The 19149-nt window shown below is 36.3% G+C and overlaps 1 protein-coding gene across 1 annotated transcript in view; it reads right to left on the bottom strand.

The window, feature by feature from the left end:
- Positions 1-5941: 5941 nt before the first annotated feature.
- The window catches only part of LOC113232682, a 61792-nt gene continuing 48584 nt past the window's right edge, over positions 5942-19149 (bottom strand). The window contains exons 4-6 of the mRNA XM_026467455.1: positions 12773-12832; positions 10248-10577; positions 5942-6350 (exon numbers count right to left, since the gene is read on the bottom strand). Coding sequence (XP_026323240.1) covers positions 6147-6350; positions 10248-10577; positions 12773-12832 — 594 coding nt within the window. The 3' untranslated portion in view covers positions 5942-6146. The remainder of the gene's footprint in view (positions 6351-10247; positions 10578-12772; positions 12833-19149) is intronic.

Here is a 19149-nt window from a genome sequence, read left to right as displayed (position 1 = left end):
CTTCAGGGAATACAGCACGGTGTTTCTCGCTACCGAACATCGCTTATATCTGAGAAGGCCTTTAATTCATACTAAATATTTTATTACAACTATATCTGCAAGAACATTCATTAATATAAAGATTACACATTGGTCTACATATCGCACCCTTCATGGAACTTTCTTTACAATATTAGTCGATAAAGTTACAAGAATTGGAGAGGATGTGGGTTATATTTTTCTGTATCTGATGGAGCAATAAACATTTTTAACGTAACTCCACTTATGCCATTCTTCTATGAGGGGTGCGATATTGCGTTTTAGTAAAAAAATATGTTATTTCGGCTATTATCTATTTTGGCGATGAATTAAAAGTAATGTGGATGCCCGCTGGTCAATACGGGTGGACTTTTTATTTTCTAAATCTTTTAATAACCTTTACAATTTCTATCCGTGAAAAATCATGGCACTCCGTTAAGATAGTGTGCGCAACCAGCCTTATTCATTTCTTTTCTATATCTATTAACCTATAACACTGAAATTCTAAAATATTTTTTGAAATACATACTATAAACTATCCCGGCTTATCCATTATACTTACAAGAGAGAATATAGAGGATACCATTACTTAGTCTAATTTGCCAAAATTACAATAGAGAAACTTAGACAAGTCTTCTGAAAATAACTACCAACGAACTAAGATACCTTACGAGGAAATGGTTTGGTTCCTTGAATGTTGTTTTGCCCGTGTGGTTTCAAATAATTCTCGTTATGTTCATGTATGTAGTTTAAAATTGTAAAGATATTTATAATTGGAAGTAGTTAAACAAAAAGGATGCAATGCACATCCAGTCTCTTTCTAGATATGGCAGTTTAAAGTTAAAGTGTTTCTCACTCGTGTTTTGTTTTCAAAACATAATGTCAGGTTACTCCAGAGATATTTATTTATGTCTATATGTTGGATTTTTTGCTGGTCTAAGAGGTTAGTCTTTAGGAACCGTTAGGTGCACATAACTCATTATTTGAAAATTTTGTGGATTGGTTCTTTTTTGATTAACTACGTTCAATTATCCGATAATCATCCATGCTGATGAACAGATTTGTATCATATTTGTCTAAAATGGCAAGCAATGAGTAAACTAAATAAACACAAAGAAAAATCTTTGGGATATTTAGTTTGTGACTTTTTGAGATTGACATTAGATACGTTTGCATGACGTCTCTGATATACACATGGTACAACAGCTGCACCATTTTGTTGTTCCAATTAGGTTTATAAATATCAAGGTATGTTCAACAAGATAATAATAATTGTAAAAAAAATGTGAAAATAATCATAATAATAAATATCATGATAATTGTCATATGTCCAACTCTGTTTTTTTCCTGACTTGTATTGGCTTTTCGCGATTGGATTTTTAGCCACTTTACAAGATTTTTTAATTTCACGGCTTTTGCCAATCTCTAAAACAGTCAGTTATTTTGAGTTCATTAATTTATTAATATATTTAATTGTAATGTAGATTCCAAGACAACCGTGCAATGACTGCTACAAAACGTATAAAAAGTACTATGTCTAAGATACAGAACACACGACGCATTAGCCAAAGGTCATTTACACAACGGGTCACATTTTTTTGTCTATTGCTGTCTTTAGATTAAGAATGAACCGACAAATCACCGTCTACATCTTATTATACAAATACTAGTAGAGAAATAGGAAACTACACTTACGTTATAAGAAAAAGAGTTAGATTCTCATCAGTCTTACACGGAATCATTGCAGAGGCCATAATCCACTTCATTAATTTACATTACATCTGATAAGTATTTGGTACAACGGGGTAAAAGTTCTCCGTGGCACTTATTTTGCAAGACGTCATTTACATAATTCGTCTATTTTACCTTGAATTTGATGGATCTTTAAATCGATTATAAAACAAACTAGTGGACTATATTTTCATAAAAAATATATTAATATTTATAATAAAGCGACATCTCTTGTCAGCCCCTGGTACCTGTAAAGGTAGAGTGAAGGAAATACTTTTACAGTATTCTCAAAGGTGGCGCCACGGTAAAAAAACCAACCACAACATTCGTAGCAGCCACAAGAAAAACGTATTCCGTATCCTAGGTCAGTTTGTTTGAGTCCAGCCGTAACGAAAGAATTTTTCTTTGAGTTTGTTCAATCTTTAAAGTTTAAAATATGTTTTAGATTAACGTCTTTAACATAAAACTTGTACGATGCATCAAATAAAGGAATAAATAAGGTAATAGAAGAAAAAACTTCTTCTACAAGGAATCTAACTTAAATTATTTAAATCATATTTTTTTAACCAATCGAACAATTAATAAATAGTTTTAAATCGATCCCCTGACTTCAAGTACAAAACTCATCTTTGTATTTATCTAGGACATTAATGTTTTCATTTTACACACGCAAATATTCCACCTACCTAATTAATATATCAAATTGACTAGATTTTAGACACTGATATCACGACTACAGAAGGTCCGACTACAGTTTGATCGGTACAAATTTGAGAAGGTCTATTAGTTAAACTTTAAAAACATACTCAAGCAGAGTTTAAGGCTGTCAAATGGACTCTGACATGAGTGCGTTAGGGTTGATTTTTTGATATCAATATTCCTGTTACTAAAGCTTTTAATCTCGCTGTGTTTCAGCATTTCGCTAAAATTAAGACAAGATGCAAACAAATTTTATAAATAGTTTAGAATGTCGATTGCTAATTTTGATAAAATAAACGATATATTAAAAGAAAAAAGTATGTATCCTCGTAAGAATGTCAATTACTAATTTTGATTCTTGCAGTTAAAGTCTTAACTGCGTGCGTTAGAGTTTCGACTGAATTCAGTTAATGTGTGTCGAGATTTCGGCTGCACGAAGTTGATTACAACTTTACATATTAACTGCAAATACGCAGTTAATATGTTAGTATCCTTAGGCTCAACTCTCACTAGCGCAGAGTCGAAGCGTCGCGTCGCGTCCTGTTTTTCAACTACAACGTATGGCGACGCGATCATCGCGCGACGACACTCGCATTTGCTCCCCCGAATCGCAATGCTGGACCAGTTCAAAGACCTTGAACATTCGTGTATGGCGCTCATACACAGTATACAATGATTGATATCGATCGTATTATAATTGCTCTTATATCTGAAGCTGATGAAGAAGAAACTGAAATTATATCAGAAGCTGAAGGGAAAAAAAGAAAGCGGAAATTTCGGGTTCACGAATTATGGAAGAAAAGACGTATATTTGGCGAATTCAAAACCACCTTGTAGTAACGATTTAATCCGAGACTCAAGATATTTTTATGATTATAATATTATATAGACATTCAAATTTTTAACTGCCTCTGTGGCCGAATTGCCAGATTCCCGGGCTGGGAGAAATATTTCTATGACCTACATTTATTTCTCTCTTGAGTTTGTGGTTGTTTATGTGTGTGTCCAAGACACTCGCGACACAGGGTTTCCCTAGTGCGGGGCTATGTTGAGTGTGTACGTTATTATTGTTACATTTTTGGATTAACTAAATAAATTTTTCGTCTTCATCCATTATCGCGCACTCGTCTCGTTCGGCATTGCGCTATGTCTGGTGTGGTCGGCGTCTGACGCGTCAGTGCGCGCGAGCAACGCACGACGATGCGCAGTGACGCGCGAAACCGCTCGACTTTAACCAAGCCTCGACGTGCGATTGTTTGCATAACACAAATTTGTACCATAATAGTAGGAAAATAGAGATGAATATGCTGTAGGCGAAAAACATGACGTGTCGCGACGCTTTGACTCTGCGCCAGTGTGAGTTGAGCCTTAGAGGGGTTACACACGGTGACTTTTTAGCAGCGATGTAAACGCGCGATTGCATCGCCGCAAACGCGCGAGTGCATCAATGCTATCGCCTGTGTAGTGTAGCGATGCAATCACGCGTTTGGCATCGTTTTGAATCGCCCGCGTGTGTGAATGTAGACGATAAGCGACAACATCGCGTTTATGTCGCATTTGTATTGCTGCTATAAGTCACTGTGTGTGTTACCACTATTTGTCTTAGTAACCATTCTGTTACCAACAGATGAAATTAGTTAAATCAAACTACGCAACGTAACTGAAGTTTTAAACTAACTTAGTTATTTATTTTAGTAATTGTAACATTTGGTTCGTGTAGTTGGAATCAAGAAATACGTTATTACGCATATGTATTTAGAGTAGGTATTTTGGCATAATATTTATATTAATATTTTCAAGTGAGTGAGTACGAGGGTGGTTTGACCAAGTCCGCGACTTTGAGAAGAATTTTTTTTTTCAAGTATGATTTATTTTTATATATAATCTTCTTTTAACTCACTGAGAAATAAGCCTCTGTTTCAACTCTTTCACACTATAATTTTCTTGTTTGATGCAAATTGGTAAAAACTCAGATAAAAAGGTCAAATAGGGCCAAATCTGGTGAATGCGCGTTAACCCGCAACCGACAACCCGAACTATTAATAGTTCCTATAATAATTAGTCAAGTTTGATTGTAAAAGAGAAACGGAATACTAGAAAATTGTTTTCTCCATCTTCAAAAAATATTTCGACCTGCCATTTTTGTTTTGAATATAACTTTTTTACATCTTAGAGACAGAACTCACGAAGCGGTTTTGGCCCGCGCCCGTTGCGGTTGCGGAACGGCCCGCAAACGTGGCGGGTGAGATTGAGATCGTCAGTTAAGTCTCAGACGTTGCCACGGACTCACATCAAAAACGAGCTATCGCGTTATACTTACTTCATCGAAGAATTAAAAGAAGAAGGCCTAAAAGATTCAGGGTGCATCCTCTGATTCCGGAAAGAAATCTTTACGGATTATTCGTTGTTCTTACTGTACGGTTTGTTCACCTTTCAATGATAAGTCTGATAGGATTTAGAAGTTTATTGCTAAACGAACTGCTTAAATGATAACTGATAGATGAATGTGCGATGGCGAGCAAGTGAGTTTTATAACTAAAGTGCATTCCGTAGTGCATTAACCTAAATAGCGGTCAATGGCATAACATGCTGATCCTGCAAAATGTACGATCGTGTATCGTACACTTACTAATGAGTTAAAAAACAAGAAGACAAATTTTTTAATTTTATTCGGATGTCTGTATCTCCTGGTAACTGGTAGGAAATTAATTGATCGACTTCAACATCCATAACTTGAGAAATTGGCACGCGCTGCCAAATCGAAAATCAATCACAAAATGGCGTGAGAAGGAAAGACGCACCACCGCGTGGAACGCGTCGCCCGCGAACCGACCGCAGACTGCGCGGGCGACGCCCGCTAAGCGCGCGGGTGACCGCGTCTTGCGCGGTTCGCGGCCGCCGCGAGCAACTAAATTTTGCATACATTTCTACATTCTTCGGAGGCCGCGGTTTTGCAACCGCAGCGGGCGCGGGTGAAAACCGCTCCACGAGTTCTTAGCCTTACAGCGCTAATCTTAGAAAGTAACGTCAGTTGTTTATCAAGGAGTTCTAGATTAAGAAATAAAAATTCAGAAAAAAGTTTTTATTCAACCACAAAAGTCCGTTTTCATCAAACCGCCCTCGTATATAGTATTAGGCAAGTAGTCATTTAGACATACATACTTACTTATATTATATTCTTTAAATGCAGTCTACTAAATTATAATGTATATATTTAATTTTACTTTTTTGGAATGTAAATTAAATTTCCGAAGCTCGTGTAAACAACACCCCCACCCTTACTGTAATCAGTCACTCCAATCCCTCTAGTATAAAAGTAATTAGTTATGGGTGGTATGTTTTTATTACCCGGATGTTTTTTATAGAGGGGAGAAATGTACAAAAGTTATTTTTTCATTATTTACTTGGCAACTCATCACCAAAACTTGTTACAATTGGGTAACATAGAAAATCCAGAGCATTGGTGACACGGTGACGAATGACTTTGTCTCTGCGAATTTATTAACCATAAGAATTGAAGAAGCCAATAAAATCCACGTTTCCGTGTTTTGAAGATTACGATTCGAGTGAGTGTCAACGATGTCTCACGCAAATAATTCCGTCATCTGCCAGCGCATAAAAACGTTGTCAACGTTGTTTGGAATTAGTACCCACTGATAACTTTTATAGCTTTCTCAAAGTCAATAAGCGTCGGCGCCTCACTGTACACAACACCCAGCACTAATGGCAACCGGTGCCATGGCCCCCATGCCACCATCACCGTCGTTCATCCCTGCAAGAAACTTAGCGCGGCCGCAATCTCCGCAGGTGCAGTTGTCCTTCAATGTGCAGAGACCGCGAGCTGTAGCTATCGCTTCCCATTTGATTTGCTCATCCAGGGTCCCACTTCGGCTAAGCAGATTCTGTGGAGACCAAAAGGACAATTTAAGCATTTATTTATTACCTTGTTGTACACCTGGTGTATGGCTGATTGTACTTGTCACAAAACTTAATATGTCGGGGTAAAATGTCTTGATTGTCTTGTAAGGTGTACTTGATAGTAAACCAATTTGTTACTTCGCAAACCCATTGGAGGTCGTCGTCATTTCGTACAAGAACAGCTGCGCTTGTGTTGAATGCTTTTAATACACCCGACCCAAAAATATACCCGATACCAGGGCTCCGCCACGCGCTCAAGGTCACGTATTAAGTGCCTACCGTTGAGTGTACCGACGTCTATGCATGCACATCTAAATAGTCGTACGGCATGTTTCGTAAAAAATCGTGGTAATGTCGAAATCGTGTAATTAGTTCAGTAGATGAGTGTAAAAATGGCTGATTTTCAGAAATCAGAGGTGTTAGTTACAAGCGATGAGATTGTCTTAAAATTACAATACAATTAAAATGTATTACAACTTAAATGTCAAATATTAAAATTATAATTAAGTTAATTACACAATTGTCAAACATTTGATGTCTCTATATAAAATTAGCTGAGATTGTTTTATTTATCACCATTTAAACATTTCATTTCTATTACCGAATTATTACCGAAAGTCGAAGAAAATTAAGTGATTAATTACGTGTTTTTACTACAATTTTTATTTTCGATTCTTCGTGCCATTAATTCCTAAAAATTTAAGTTGGCTGGTTGTGATCAACGAATTATGAGATCTTTAAATATTTAAAATCATGCCTAATGTAAGTCAATACGCACTTATTTCAATTATTTGACATTTAGTGTATGTAAGCGAGATTCCAGTCATATAGGCCGCTTACTTAATTTGTTTCTTCCTTTTTTCTAAATTGTTCGTTTTCACGTGAAACGGCTTTAAAATCCATATCGAAATATATTCGAATACGATGGAAATTTGGACTGTAAAATAACCAAAGAGACTGTTCAATGTAAACGTTTTACTTTAAAGTAATGGCTGTGCGCCCACCCAAATTGTACCTCGCTTTCTTCGCCTTTATAAAAGTTCTATCACAATTGATTTACGACAACATGCGATGTCCTATAAAAATGAGATGAAAAGTTAACTGAATGAAATAATCTAATCTTCACTTGTAAAAAAAGTAGCTCCCACAAAAACTTCACAAACACAGTAAAATTTTGAAATCAATTGATGCCTGACAGCCATTTTAGTAGCAGTAGATTCCTCGTGAAAAATTTCGTCCAGGTAAGCATTAATGTGAGCTTTAGAGCGGTTACACACGAAGCGATTGCATTTACAATCGCGCGTTTATCGATTTAAACAGGCGATTGCGTATACTTCGCAAGTGTAGAGATGCAATCACGCGTTACTCTTACTGTGTTTCGGTTTTGATGAGCAAGGGTGCTGGTGAAATTACAGACACATGGGACTTGTCAACTTATGTCTCAGAGTGCCCAAAACATCTTTGTTATAGCTCTGAGTGACATTGCAACTGTTATGGACAAGCGTTTCGCGTACCACCGGACGCACGACATGTTTACCAAACTCAACAAGACAGACAAGTACTAATAACCACTCTTAAAACAGCAACTTCATTATATATTTGGCGAGTTAGGATATTCGAGGAGCTAGAACCCCTTGAAGGAAAAGCCATATTCGAGTTGTCTTGTAAGGGTACTCATTATTGTGTTTGAAGTTGCGATGTCGTCGTAATTTTCTACAAATAACTCGGACACAGATGAGGCATATTTCTTTTGGCCATTTCTAACTCAGAGGGTGGTTTAGTTGCCAGAACACTGATTACAGCGGTTGTGAACAAAGTGACCTCTTCGAAATCCAGCCATCAAACAAACCTTACTTTTTAAATATATTTAAAGATTGCACACCTGTATATTTTAGGTTTCCCACTGTTGGGTAAGTTTCCGAAAAATTTCAAATAGTGGAATTTTATCCGGAAAAATTTCTGAAAAATTGGAAAAATTTTATTCGAAGTCTCATTATGTTCTTCGTTTAGAAATATCTTTGGAAGTCTTATTTAGCGTGAATTATGAAATAAAATTGTTGTTATATAAGCAAGTTAGAGAAAATTGTGATTTAAAATAATTGGACAACAGCGAAAAAAACCTTTTAAAAATATTTATTTTGCGGAAAAATATGATTTTTTTCAAAATTGAAATTTATCATGATAAAATTTGTTGTTGTATGCAAATACTATACGAGTCTAACTATTGATTCTGGCTAAGGAATTCCAGGTTCAAGTGACCATTCTTTTCACGAAATCATATCCAGAAAATTAACAGACCGTTTGAGAAACTCAAGATCTAGCGGCTGTCTTGGTTAACGTATTAGCATATAACAAAGAGGGAACGCAGCCAGCATTTTGACAACCTTGCCACAGGGCCCCAATTTTCTGTACGTTCTAACGCGTCTTTCATTATTATGCGAATGTGTGCGCCATTCACTCATTCACATACAAGTCACGCTGCTGCTTTCGGTGTGTGCCAGTGATCAAACCAGAGAACAAAATAGTAACGAGAATAGACACTCTCCGCCCCTCTCTAGCTTTATTTACCGCACCACGCTCCGCACATTGACGGTCACATTGACTGAACGACAACAAGGCTGTCGGCGAGCCGTTTTCGCGCTAAGACGGCTTTGATATTTGAATACAGTTTTCATGTATTCATTACGAAACTTGTACGTTAATATATAACGTCATTGTACGTTACTATTTATAATGGTCGTGAATTGTACTTTGTATGGCTGTTCATCTTCAAAAAAAAAAGACTCATTCAGTTATTGTTATCTTCATTTATTTAGTGCAGAGTAATATACTCATATAATACAGATTTATTATATCAATAAAATGAGACGCCATTAGTTCGTGACCTAGTAGACAAGGGTTTTCGAATTTTCAATTTGTTTTGCCGATGAATTTAGTGAATATGGCTAATTATTGACTAGGTAACCTTGGACACGCAATTTCAAATACCTTGGTTACACCTTGGTTATATTTAAAAGTACTTGTCCAAAATATAACATTTTAAGTGCTAATTATTCATACGAACACTCAGAAAAAACACTCAGAAAAAATTCCTTCGATCCGGTCGGATTCGAACCGACGTCTTCTTGCATACCGTGCCAGACGCTATACCATCTAAGCCACGGAACGAACCAACGGACCTCACGAATTTTCATAGATGGTGCTAGGACTAAAAAGTCGTTGAAAGACCAAGTACAAAGACACGACGCAAGCACATAGAAAAATTCGTGAGGTTAGTTGGTTCGTTCCGTGGCTTAGTTGGTATAGCGTCTGCCACGGTATGCAAGAAGACGTCGGTTCGAATCCGACCGGATCGAAGGAATTTTTTCTGAGTGTTCGATCTTTGTATTAATAATTATAACAAACTAGTGGAGTAATTTCACAAAAAATAATTGAATATCAATTCAACAAAAATTTAATTAATTTTAAGTGCTTTTAATATATTTTTTTAATAAATCTTCAATATTACTATAGATAGTGAATTAATGAAAAATATAATATTATATCGATATAAATACCTAATGAACATGTGTAATTATTAGGATTCTGTTAATAGAATTATTGATAACAGATTCAATTTAGAATTTTCGCTATGTTACCGCTCTGATCACGCAACGTTATAGTACGAGAAAGTGATGGGTAACCCTGCCACTTCACGCACCCATTTGAGCGTGAGCAGATAGCGCCTTGCTGTATGTAGTAGTAGAAGGTATATAACTTTCGACCGTTTGTGGAGTGTCCGGATGTGACGAAACTAAATTCTTGTCTAATAGGATAACCGCAAGATTGTGATAAGACACAATTCGCTGACTCATAATAAACTAAACAATCGAAATACTCACCTGCATAACTTCGATGTTACTAGCTTGCCACATGTCAAAATCCCTCAACTGCTGCTCCTCTTTACTTCTGCTTTTCTTGGGTTTTTTCAACGTTCCACAATAGATAGAGATGTCTTCACTAGGCGCGATGGACGCCTCGTCAAACTGCAGTGAATTCGCGTCACAAGACGTCGACGCCCCGTCGTTGTCGATTTCCAGGGTTCTGGTCGATTCCAGATCGTCAAGGTTTTGTATCGCTTCGAAATCGTCGTCGTTGTGTAAAGTGGACGTGGAAGTTGCGTCTGTCGATGATTGGTTTTTGAGGAGCGTGTAGTTTGTTGTAGTTTGTTGCTGAAAAACAATAATATATACTACTTTTACTACGTTATATACCTACACATATGTATACACGTCAGAGATGCCGCAGATGTGGGTTATGACAACGTCAGTAAATGATGACGCGGATGCGAATTTTTCATCGTTGAAATTTGCAGATGTAAGTGCTATATTACAAATTTTCTAGAATGATCCCTATGGGCATTTTTATAAATCTCGCTTTTAAGCGAATAACTTTTGTTTAAGCAAATACATACAATTAAAGTAAAAGTAAGACCAAATTAGTGAGAAATAAGCAGATAAACAATTTTTCTTCCAAAATTATTTTATTTTTACGACAACATACAAAGGTTACTTCATTAGATTGCATTTGCTAGAGATGAGGTATATCGATAAAAAGTTTTCGATAATTTAATGAATAAATATATAACTTCGTGTAAAACCACGTACTTATATAGTATTGGTAAAAAGCACATATCTGCATCAAACCAAATTTCACAGGAAAGGAATTTAACGTTATCATTTTGTTTGTTATTTCAATGGCTACAACTTTAATTTTTGCACAGTAAGCATTAATTTATGTTGTCTATGGACTGATAACAATAGATTTCCGTAAATCAAGCTAATTTGGTTGCGGATTGTTTTTGATTGTTCATCTATCGCTGGCGATGGCTATTGAATCATAAACAAAGACGGCATTTACATTTAAATTACCTACTCCATAGAAATATCGGATCGGATATCAGAAATAAAATAAATATCATTTATACACTATTCATGGGAGTTCATAATTTTAGAAACTCAATTGTTATGCTTTTTAAATCCGTAGGTAACATTATAGAAGGCTGTATAAGACAAAAATTTTGCTTCAAAAATCTATCGACCTTACCTCATCCGTATGAAAACGTCAAATGAAGTGTCACAGGGTTTTAGGGTCATCATCCTAGAAAATTTGTGGTTATAAAAATTTTTTTTAGAATAAATAGGGATCATTGTGGGTTTAGTGATAATTGAATATTATTTAAGTAAAAGATAATAATTTTGTATAATTTTATTACAAAAAAAATGGTAAATGGAAATGGGGCATAGAAATATTAGCCCCCTTTACACAGTCACTCTATCGCGTGATACGATCAGGAGCGTACAGGATTGAGCGAGGGAAAGCCTGCACGAGTAACCGTAATGTACTGTTTGTAATTTTTTAAGCTAACGTTATTTCGTTACATTAGAAAGAGCGTCCGTGTAAATGCTAATAGCGCAAGATAGATCGCGTTAAAGTTTCCTTCCAACGTCTTTACACGCGCGCTCCATCGCGCACGATTGCTGTATCACATGACTGTACTACATGACGCGTCGCGACGTTTCGACTCTGCGTCAGTGTGAGTTGAGCCTAAGAGTGTCTGTGTAAAGTCCGCTATTGCGGCCTGCATCCGACCATCTTGTAACCTGCAAAACATCATCGTTGCGGATGCATATGTCATATATCTAATACACATACACACGTCTTTGGATTCCCATTGGGGTTAACAGAGATTATCAATATGATACTTTGAACGATCTTGACAAGCCACGTTGTTTCACTAACATCCATAATCTTATCATGTAAGCCCTCTTAGTTTTCCCATAACGTATTTTTTAAGAACACTCTCGATTTAATGTAATCATTGTCTTATTTATTTGTTGAGCATTGGCTATAGAGCCATCAGCTTAAACTTAAGATATCTACTCAAAATGTTATTTGCATAAAAAAATATTTGTGAAAAGATTGTAACTACAAAAATCCGCCATCTATTTTCGTGTTTTTGTATCCTTTTTATTTTTATTATTATTGTATTGAGCATTCGCTACAGAGCCATTAGTTTAAATTGTTGTAACAAATAATTATGAAACTCAAAACGTAATGCATGTAAAGTAAAAACGTATTCGTGAAAAAACTACAATAAACCGCCATTTCTCGTCTGTATAAATCGTATATAATCAAAGACAATGTAGTACTAATAAATGTTTATTACTGGCAATGGAAAATTTTACACGGTCACGTTTCATATTGATATAACAGTAAGAGTTTTAATTTCTGTGGGTCTAGTGAAAAGGGGTACAAGTCAAAAACCCAGCTTTGCAAGGAGATGCGAAAACAGTTAACGCTACTCTATTAAGCTTTAACTCTTTGGCTTTGGCTCTGAAAGCCACAAATTTTACAAGCAATTTACCTGTACTTCTTCATTGCTCTCCACACTCGTTCTTCTCGTTGCTTTAGCAGTTTGTGAGTCCTGCAAGTGATTCAAATATATAAAATTAGAATGTTGTAAAAAGGCAATGTAACGTAAATGGACGCAGTTGCCTCTAAGCGATTTATGGCATAGTCGTTTTATTGTAGTCTACATAGAGACTGCAGCACGTAAAATCGATACGATGAGAAATTTTTTGGTCATTTTCTGTTTTTAATGTGAACAGCCATATTTTATTGATGCACGCCGAATTTTATGAAAAAAATAAAGAAACAAAAAAGCAAAATTCCAAAAATAAACAAAAAAACTAATTTTGTGAGAAAAAAGAAACAAAAAGCAAAATAAAAATAATTACAACCTTTTATAAAAAAAAAACATCGACGATTTGTAAATATAATGGCGTAAATGTAGTAATTAGGTTGTGTGTGACAGTTGTGTCACATAATGTGCGTCGTCGATCCTAAAAATAAACACTTTTCCATGCTTTGTTAGCAGTATTATTCTCCTGCGTACTCGGAGACCTTTTTTTAATAACATGTTTATGGAATTTTCAGGAACTGTTGCTAATATTACAGAAAGTACGGGAAAATTTTTTTATACAATCGTTGCAAAATGAGGATTCTCAAAGCTGAGTAAAACCGTGCGAGATTTTAAGACGTGGTTATGTAATGATTGCGTAATACTTTTTCTACGAATAAACAAAATAATGAAACACAAACAATATTTAAGATTTTTATACTTATTATTCTAAGATTAGACAATTGCAGGCTATTTAATATATGCAGAACATGTTTGTATCTACTAACACTGTCTCTTGTTACATCTTCTATTATGCCATGTTTCAAGGAAATAAAGTCACGGTCTGACTGACCACGGCCGGTGCAACCTGGCCGAAACGTCGGGAAACTGGGTAGGTGTGAAAATTCTATTGATATGATAATCCTATTCGTATATAAACGCGTTTATTTCCGTTTCCAAATGTTAGTATCGCCATATTATTATTACAATTTTTTTTAAATATACTCTCATATTCAAATAAAATAATCAAATCACATTTTTTCTGTGCAAATTCACCGTAGAATTTGAGCATTTATAAATGCAAAATAGTACTCGTAAATTCGAAATCTCATATGACATTCCCGAATATTCCCACATGACCTAAAATATTCCTAAATGGAATATTGATCTACTTAAACATTTATTAATTAAACGTTTGCATGTCGATAATGACTTATAGATAGATTATGGTACAACACTAAAGAAATTCGCCGTTTGTTCTGTTCAATTTTTGTTTATAAGCACGTTTATTTTTATTTTATTTTTTTACATTTTCTAAGACTCAGAGTAATGTAGGACATTGCGTCTCTATCTCTAGTATATATTTATTTATATATGCTTACTGTACTAGCACGAATGGGCGCGACTTGCTCGAAAGCGACATACAGCGCGAGACCTTTCTCAGTAGTTTTGTGAAGAAAGCTATCTACTTATTAACAGAACAAATGGGAAGATAAATAACAGTAGTTTTTTATTTTAATATAATATTGTTATTATTGAGAATAACACACATTACGGTTTGAAAAAATTGTAAACAAAATTTTATGCGCACTTGATAAGAGTAAGGGTGCAGGTGTTGATGGGGTTCCGCCCTTTTTCTTATCTTCATGTGCTGAAAGTCTTGCCTTGCCTATTTCTCTTTTATTTCGCCATTCCCTTAAGGAATGCGTTTTTCCTAGTATATGGAAAAAATCACAAATCATCCCCATTCATAAAAAGGTTCACGCTCACGAATTGATAATTATCGTCCAATCTCTATACTAAATTGTATTAGCAAAGTTTTTGAAAAATTAATTTACACTCAGATTTATCCATTGATTTCCCGTGGCATTCCGCATACTCAGCATGGGTTTATTAAGGGGCGCTCAACAGTATCTAATTTGGCGCTTTTTTCAAACTATGTGTTAACTGAAATGGAGGGTGGTGGACAAGTCGATGTTATCTATACTGATTTTGAGAAAGCGTTCAATCGCGTTGATCATAACATTCTACTTTGTAAGCTGCAAGCTCTAGGGATACATGGCGATTTACTTCGTTGGATCCGCTCATACTTGTCAAATCGCTCTCAGTTAGTTGTGATTGGTGGATACAAGTCAGACTACATCATGGTACCTTCTGGGGTTCCTCAGGGATCTCACCTTGCAACTTTATTTTATAATGCGTACATTTTTGATATTACTGACTATATTAAAGTTTCTAAACATATTATGTATGCTGATGATAAAAAAGTTTACATGAACATTCGCAGTAGGGCTGACTGTATATCGTTACAACAAGATTTAGATTCGCTTCAACAATATTATTCACTTAACAAAATTACAGTTAGTGTAGCCAAATGTCAAGCTATTAGCTTCACTCGTAAGAGGAATCCTATTATATTTTGTTATAACTTAAATGGGGTTACAATCAAGAGGGTAGGCTTGGTGCGTGATCTGGGTGTATTCTTTGATGCAAAAATGCTTTTATCTGTTCATGTAGAATGTATCGTACAGAAAGCTTACCGTAATTTAGGTTTTGTAATTAGAACTTGTATTCCATTTAAATGCCCCTTAACTTTTAAGGTGGTCTATTTCGCGTACGTACGTAGCATCCTTGAGTATGCAAGCCCCATATGGTCTCCTTGTTATATGGAATACATAAACCGAATAGAAGGTATTCAGCGTAAGTTTGTTAAACATTTAAACTTTAAATCTAACCTAAGTAATCTTTCCTACTCGGAGAGCTGTTGTACTCATAATCTTCTTTCCCTTGAAGGACGTCGTCAAATGTTGGATGTGTGTCTCTTATATGATATTCTACGTGGTCGGCTTGATAGCCCAGAACTAGTTCAATTCATTAATTTTAATGTGCCGAAGTATCGTACGCGGCATACTTCGCTTTTTGCCACTCCTTTCCACCGTACCAACTATGGTGAGAACGCGGTTTTTACACGATTGGTTAAATTATTTAATGAGAGATTTGCAGATGTGGATTTGTTTTTTGTTTCCAAACACATTCTAAAGTCGCAGTTAAAAAATGGTTTACGTGGCAGCTAGGCATATTATATGTATGATTATATGGGTATATAGGTGTATGTATGTATTTAGGTAGGTTATATATTTATGTAAGTTTGTGTATAAATATGTAGTTATATGTACAATATATATTAACTTGTATTTATTGTATTATTATAACACGCAAGCGCTCTTGATCTAAATTTAATTTAATTTTAATTTGTAAGAAAGTACCTGTTTGTAATATGTGGTTAGCTATTATTGGTATCTCAAAAATTGTATTTTTATAAATTGTTAATCTATACTAAATATGTACTGTTGTTTACCCAAATACAATAAATAAATAAATAAATAAATAATTGATTTTTATGAAGATCGATTCAATTGTATACGATCTTTTTGCGATTTGCTTGTTTGCGATTTTTTTAATCGACTAATTTCAATGCGATTTTCAAGCAAATCAATTCAAAATTAAGCCGAATCGAAATGTCTAGACCGTATTCATAATTTTAACAAAAGTCTCATCTTATTAAATGATGTCATCAAAGACGACAATGCTTTGGACATTAAGTTATATGACAATATTACTGAAAAGTTTCGTTAGATGTAAAGGATTTGCATTTGTGAAAAGAAAAAGAAAATTACCAGTTATTATGGCAATGAAATCATTTAGTAAAGGTGTTTATCTACACACATATCATAAACCCTTCATGATGTGTTCAAAATCCGCAAATTACGACCAGCATAAAGATAAACTGTTTTGTTAGAACAAATTTCTTATCTGTGAAAATGTTATTATTCGATGTTATTATTACATTCAAATTTCGAACATCTCTGAAAAACAAAACAATTTGATTCGACTTCAATTCTAATATCAGTCGAGATGAAGTTTTATTCGAAATGAAATGTCAATAGCAAACAAATTTGACAATTTCACACGTTACTTGATACCGAACGACATGATAGTTGGGGCCGATTCTAGTTTATCTATGAATTAAAACTAAAAACTACGGTTGTGTGACATGCGTGAGAAAAGTTTTTATTTGCCGCCATTTCGCCAGTCGTAACATGCGGTTCCTGAACACATCATAGAGAGCTTATAATATGTGTGTAGACAAAGCAGTGTATGTAACTGTACATAATTAGGCATTAAAAGTCTCGTGTGATGTTGTTTCATAAACTCACATTCGTATTTTAATACCTGTCATTATATAACAGCCACATAAACTACTTTTTATTAATTTCAAAGCACAGGTACAGGTAAAGATGGTCGGAATTTTACACATATTTGGTTTTGCTCCGGCGCAAGAAAGAAAGAGAAGAGAGAAGTGCCGCGAAGGCAGAGATCGAGAAGAATGCAAAACAATCACTGAACACACGCACAGGCACACGTCATGCCCCGGAAATGAAAAATGTGAGTAACTAGCCTTTCGTATTTCATATCGGGAATCTCGGTCTCGTAAATTTCGAGTCTCAACGATTTATTGACTGTTTCGAGACTCGTAACTGATGTTGTCATTCACGGGAATATTGACACTTTTGAGGCTTGCTAAGTTTTTTTTATGACACTATGTGATAGGACGACCAAACGCGCGCTTGGTGGTAAGCGCCACGATCGTCCATAATAGTTGCAGTGCCAATCAAAGCTTTAAATCACAAATATCTGACAGGAACTGCCTACGCGCCCGTCACACTGAGTCTTAAGTTGAAAATTCATACATTACATGAGATATAGGGCCTATGCGCACGGCATCTTTTGTACGCGCCGCATTTATAATTATAAATGTAATTTTATTCTTCAACAGTTTCGTGCGTTTGGTGGTAAGCGACACGCCTATTCATAACTTCTGAAGTACCACACAGAGTTTTAAATAGCAAAGATCTGAGGGGCGCTGCGCCTGTCACCCTGAGACAAGGGTTGACAAGTCTCATGTGCCTGTAATTTCACCAGCACCCTTACTCTTGAAAACCGGAACGCAGTAATGCTCACATACTGCTTTAAGGCAGGCAGTACTTCCCTGGCCGAACTTTTTCACAAGGAGCTCTACTGTTACATTTTCTGAACCTTTTCTTGTTTATCACGTAAAGTAATAAATATTACATATGGAAGGCAAGACGGCGAACGCAATAAAGCGTAAATCTAACAAACACGGCAAAAGAAGTTTCATTTCTTTTTTTTATATTACACACGTCATTCAATGCTACAACTGGCTTGATGCCTGTTGGGTTTGTTTCCTCGATAATTCCAAGTCCAGGGTCATCAGATCTGATGTTACTAAGTTATCTAGAGCTTTTAGATACTTAGTAATATATAGGGGTGTGTTAGGACGCGGATGGACGTCTCCCCGGAGCCCTCCACCTCCTCCAATATTCCCGGAGAAGGTGAAGGGCCCTCCTCGACCCCCGTCTCTGCGGACGCCGCTGTCAAACCGGTGGCGACCAGCAGCGACGACGAGTGTGTGTTGGGGATGGGAGACATCCGACTGAGCGAGGACGTGGACGAGGAGCTGCTATCTTCTGATGGCGGTTTCCCCCTCGCTCAGTAAACTACACATCGTCCAGAGCAACCTCCACCACAGCCAGGCCGCAACGGTTCAGCTCCGGAAATGGTTGGAGGCTAACAACACAGCCATGGCACTAATCCAGGAACCGTGGATTAGTGCCCGTGGCCAAATAAATGGACTCTCACACCTGAGAGGTAAGCTACTATCGACTACCATCTCAGATAAACCTAGAACTTGCATATATTACTCGAATAACTTACATGTACAGCCACTAACTGAATTCTGTTCCAGAGACCTGTGTGCCGTAAAGCTTTTAGCAGACGCGGCCACGGGTCTGCCTGAAGTGGTGCTCGCCTCTGTCTATATGGCGGAGACTGATGTACCACCACCGCAGGAAATGGTTCAGCTAATCAACTACTGCGAGCAGAACGGCCAGAATATCGTCGTGGCTACTGACTCCAATGCCCACCATCCGTTGTGGGGCATGGATCTCGCAAATGATAGAGGTAAGAACCTAACAGAATACTTATTCACAACTAACCTTCAAATCCTTAATAAAGGTATAGTACCAACTTTTATAAATAAAAGATGTAGAACTATTATAGACCTAACCCTAGCGTCAGAAGGAGCAGTGGACCTTATCCACAACTGGCACGTGTCCGAAGAAGCATCCTTCTCGGACCACAGATGGATAAGATTCAGCCTAGAAACAGCCATTAAAGAACAACAACCGAAACGGAATCCCAGAAAAACCGATCGTAAACTATACACGGTCAAACTGCACCAGAACCTGGGAGAACCGGGA

The sequence above is a fragment of the Hyposmocoma kahamanoa genome, unplaced genomic scaffold (assembly GCF_003589595.1).
Source record: "Hyposmocoma kahamanoa isolate Upper Pololo Valley unplaced genomic scaffold, ASM358959v1 77, whole genome shotgun sequence".
Lineage (NCBI taxonomy): Eukaryota > Metazoa > Arthropoda > Insecta > Lepidoptera > Cosmopterigidae > Hyposmocoma > Hyposmocoma kahamanoa.
Note: the sequence above shows the minus strand (reverse complement) of the source record. Positions and strands in the feature narration are given on the sequence as shown.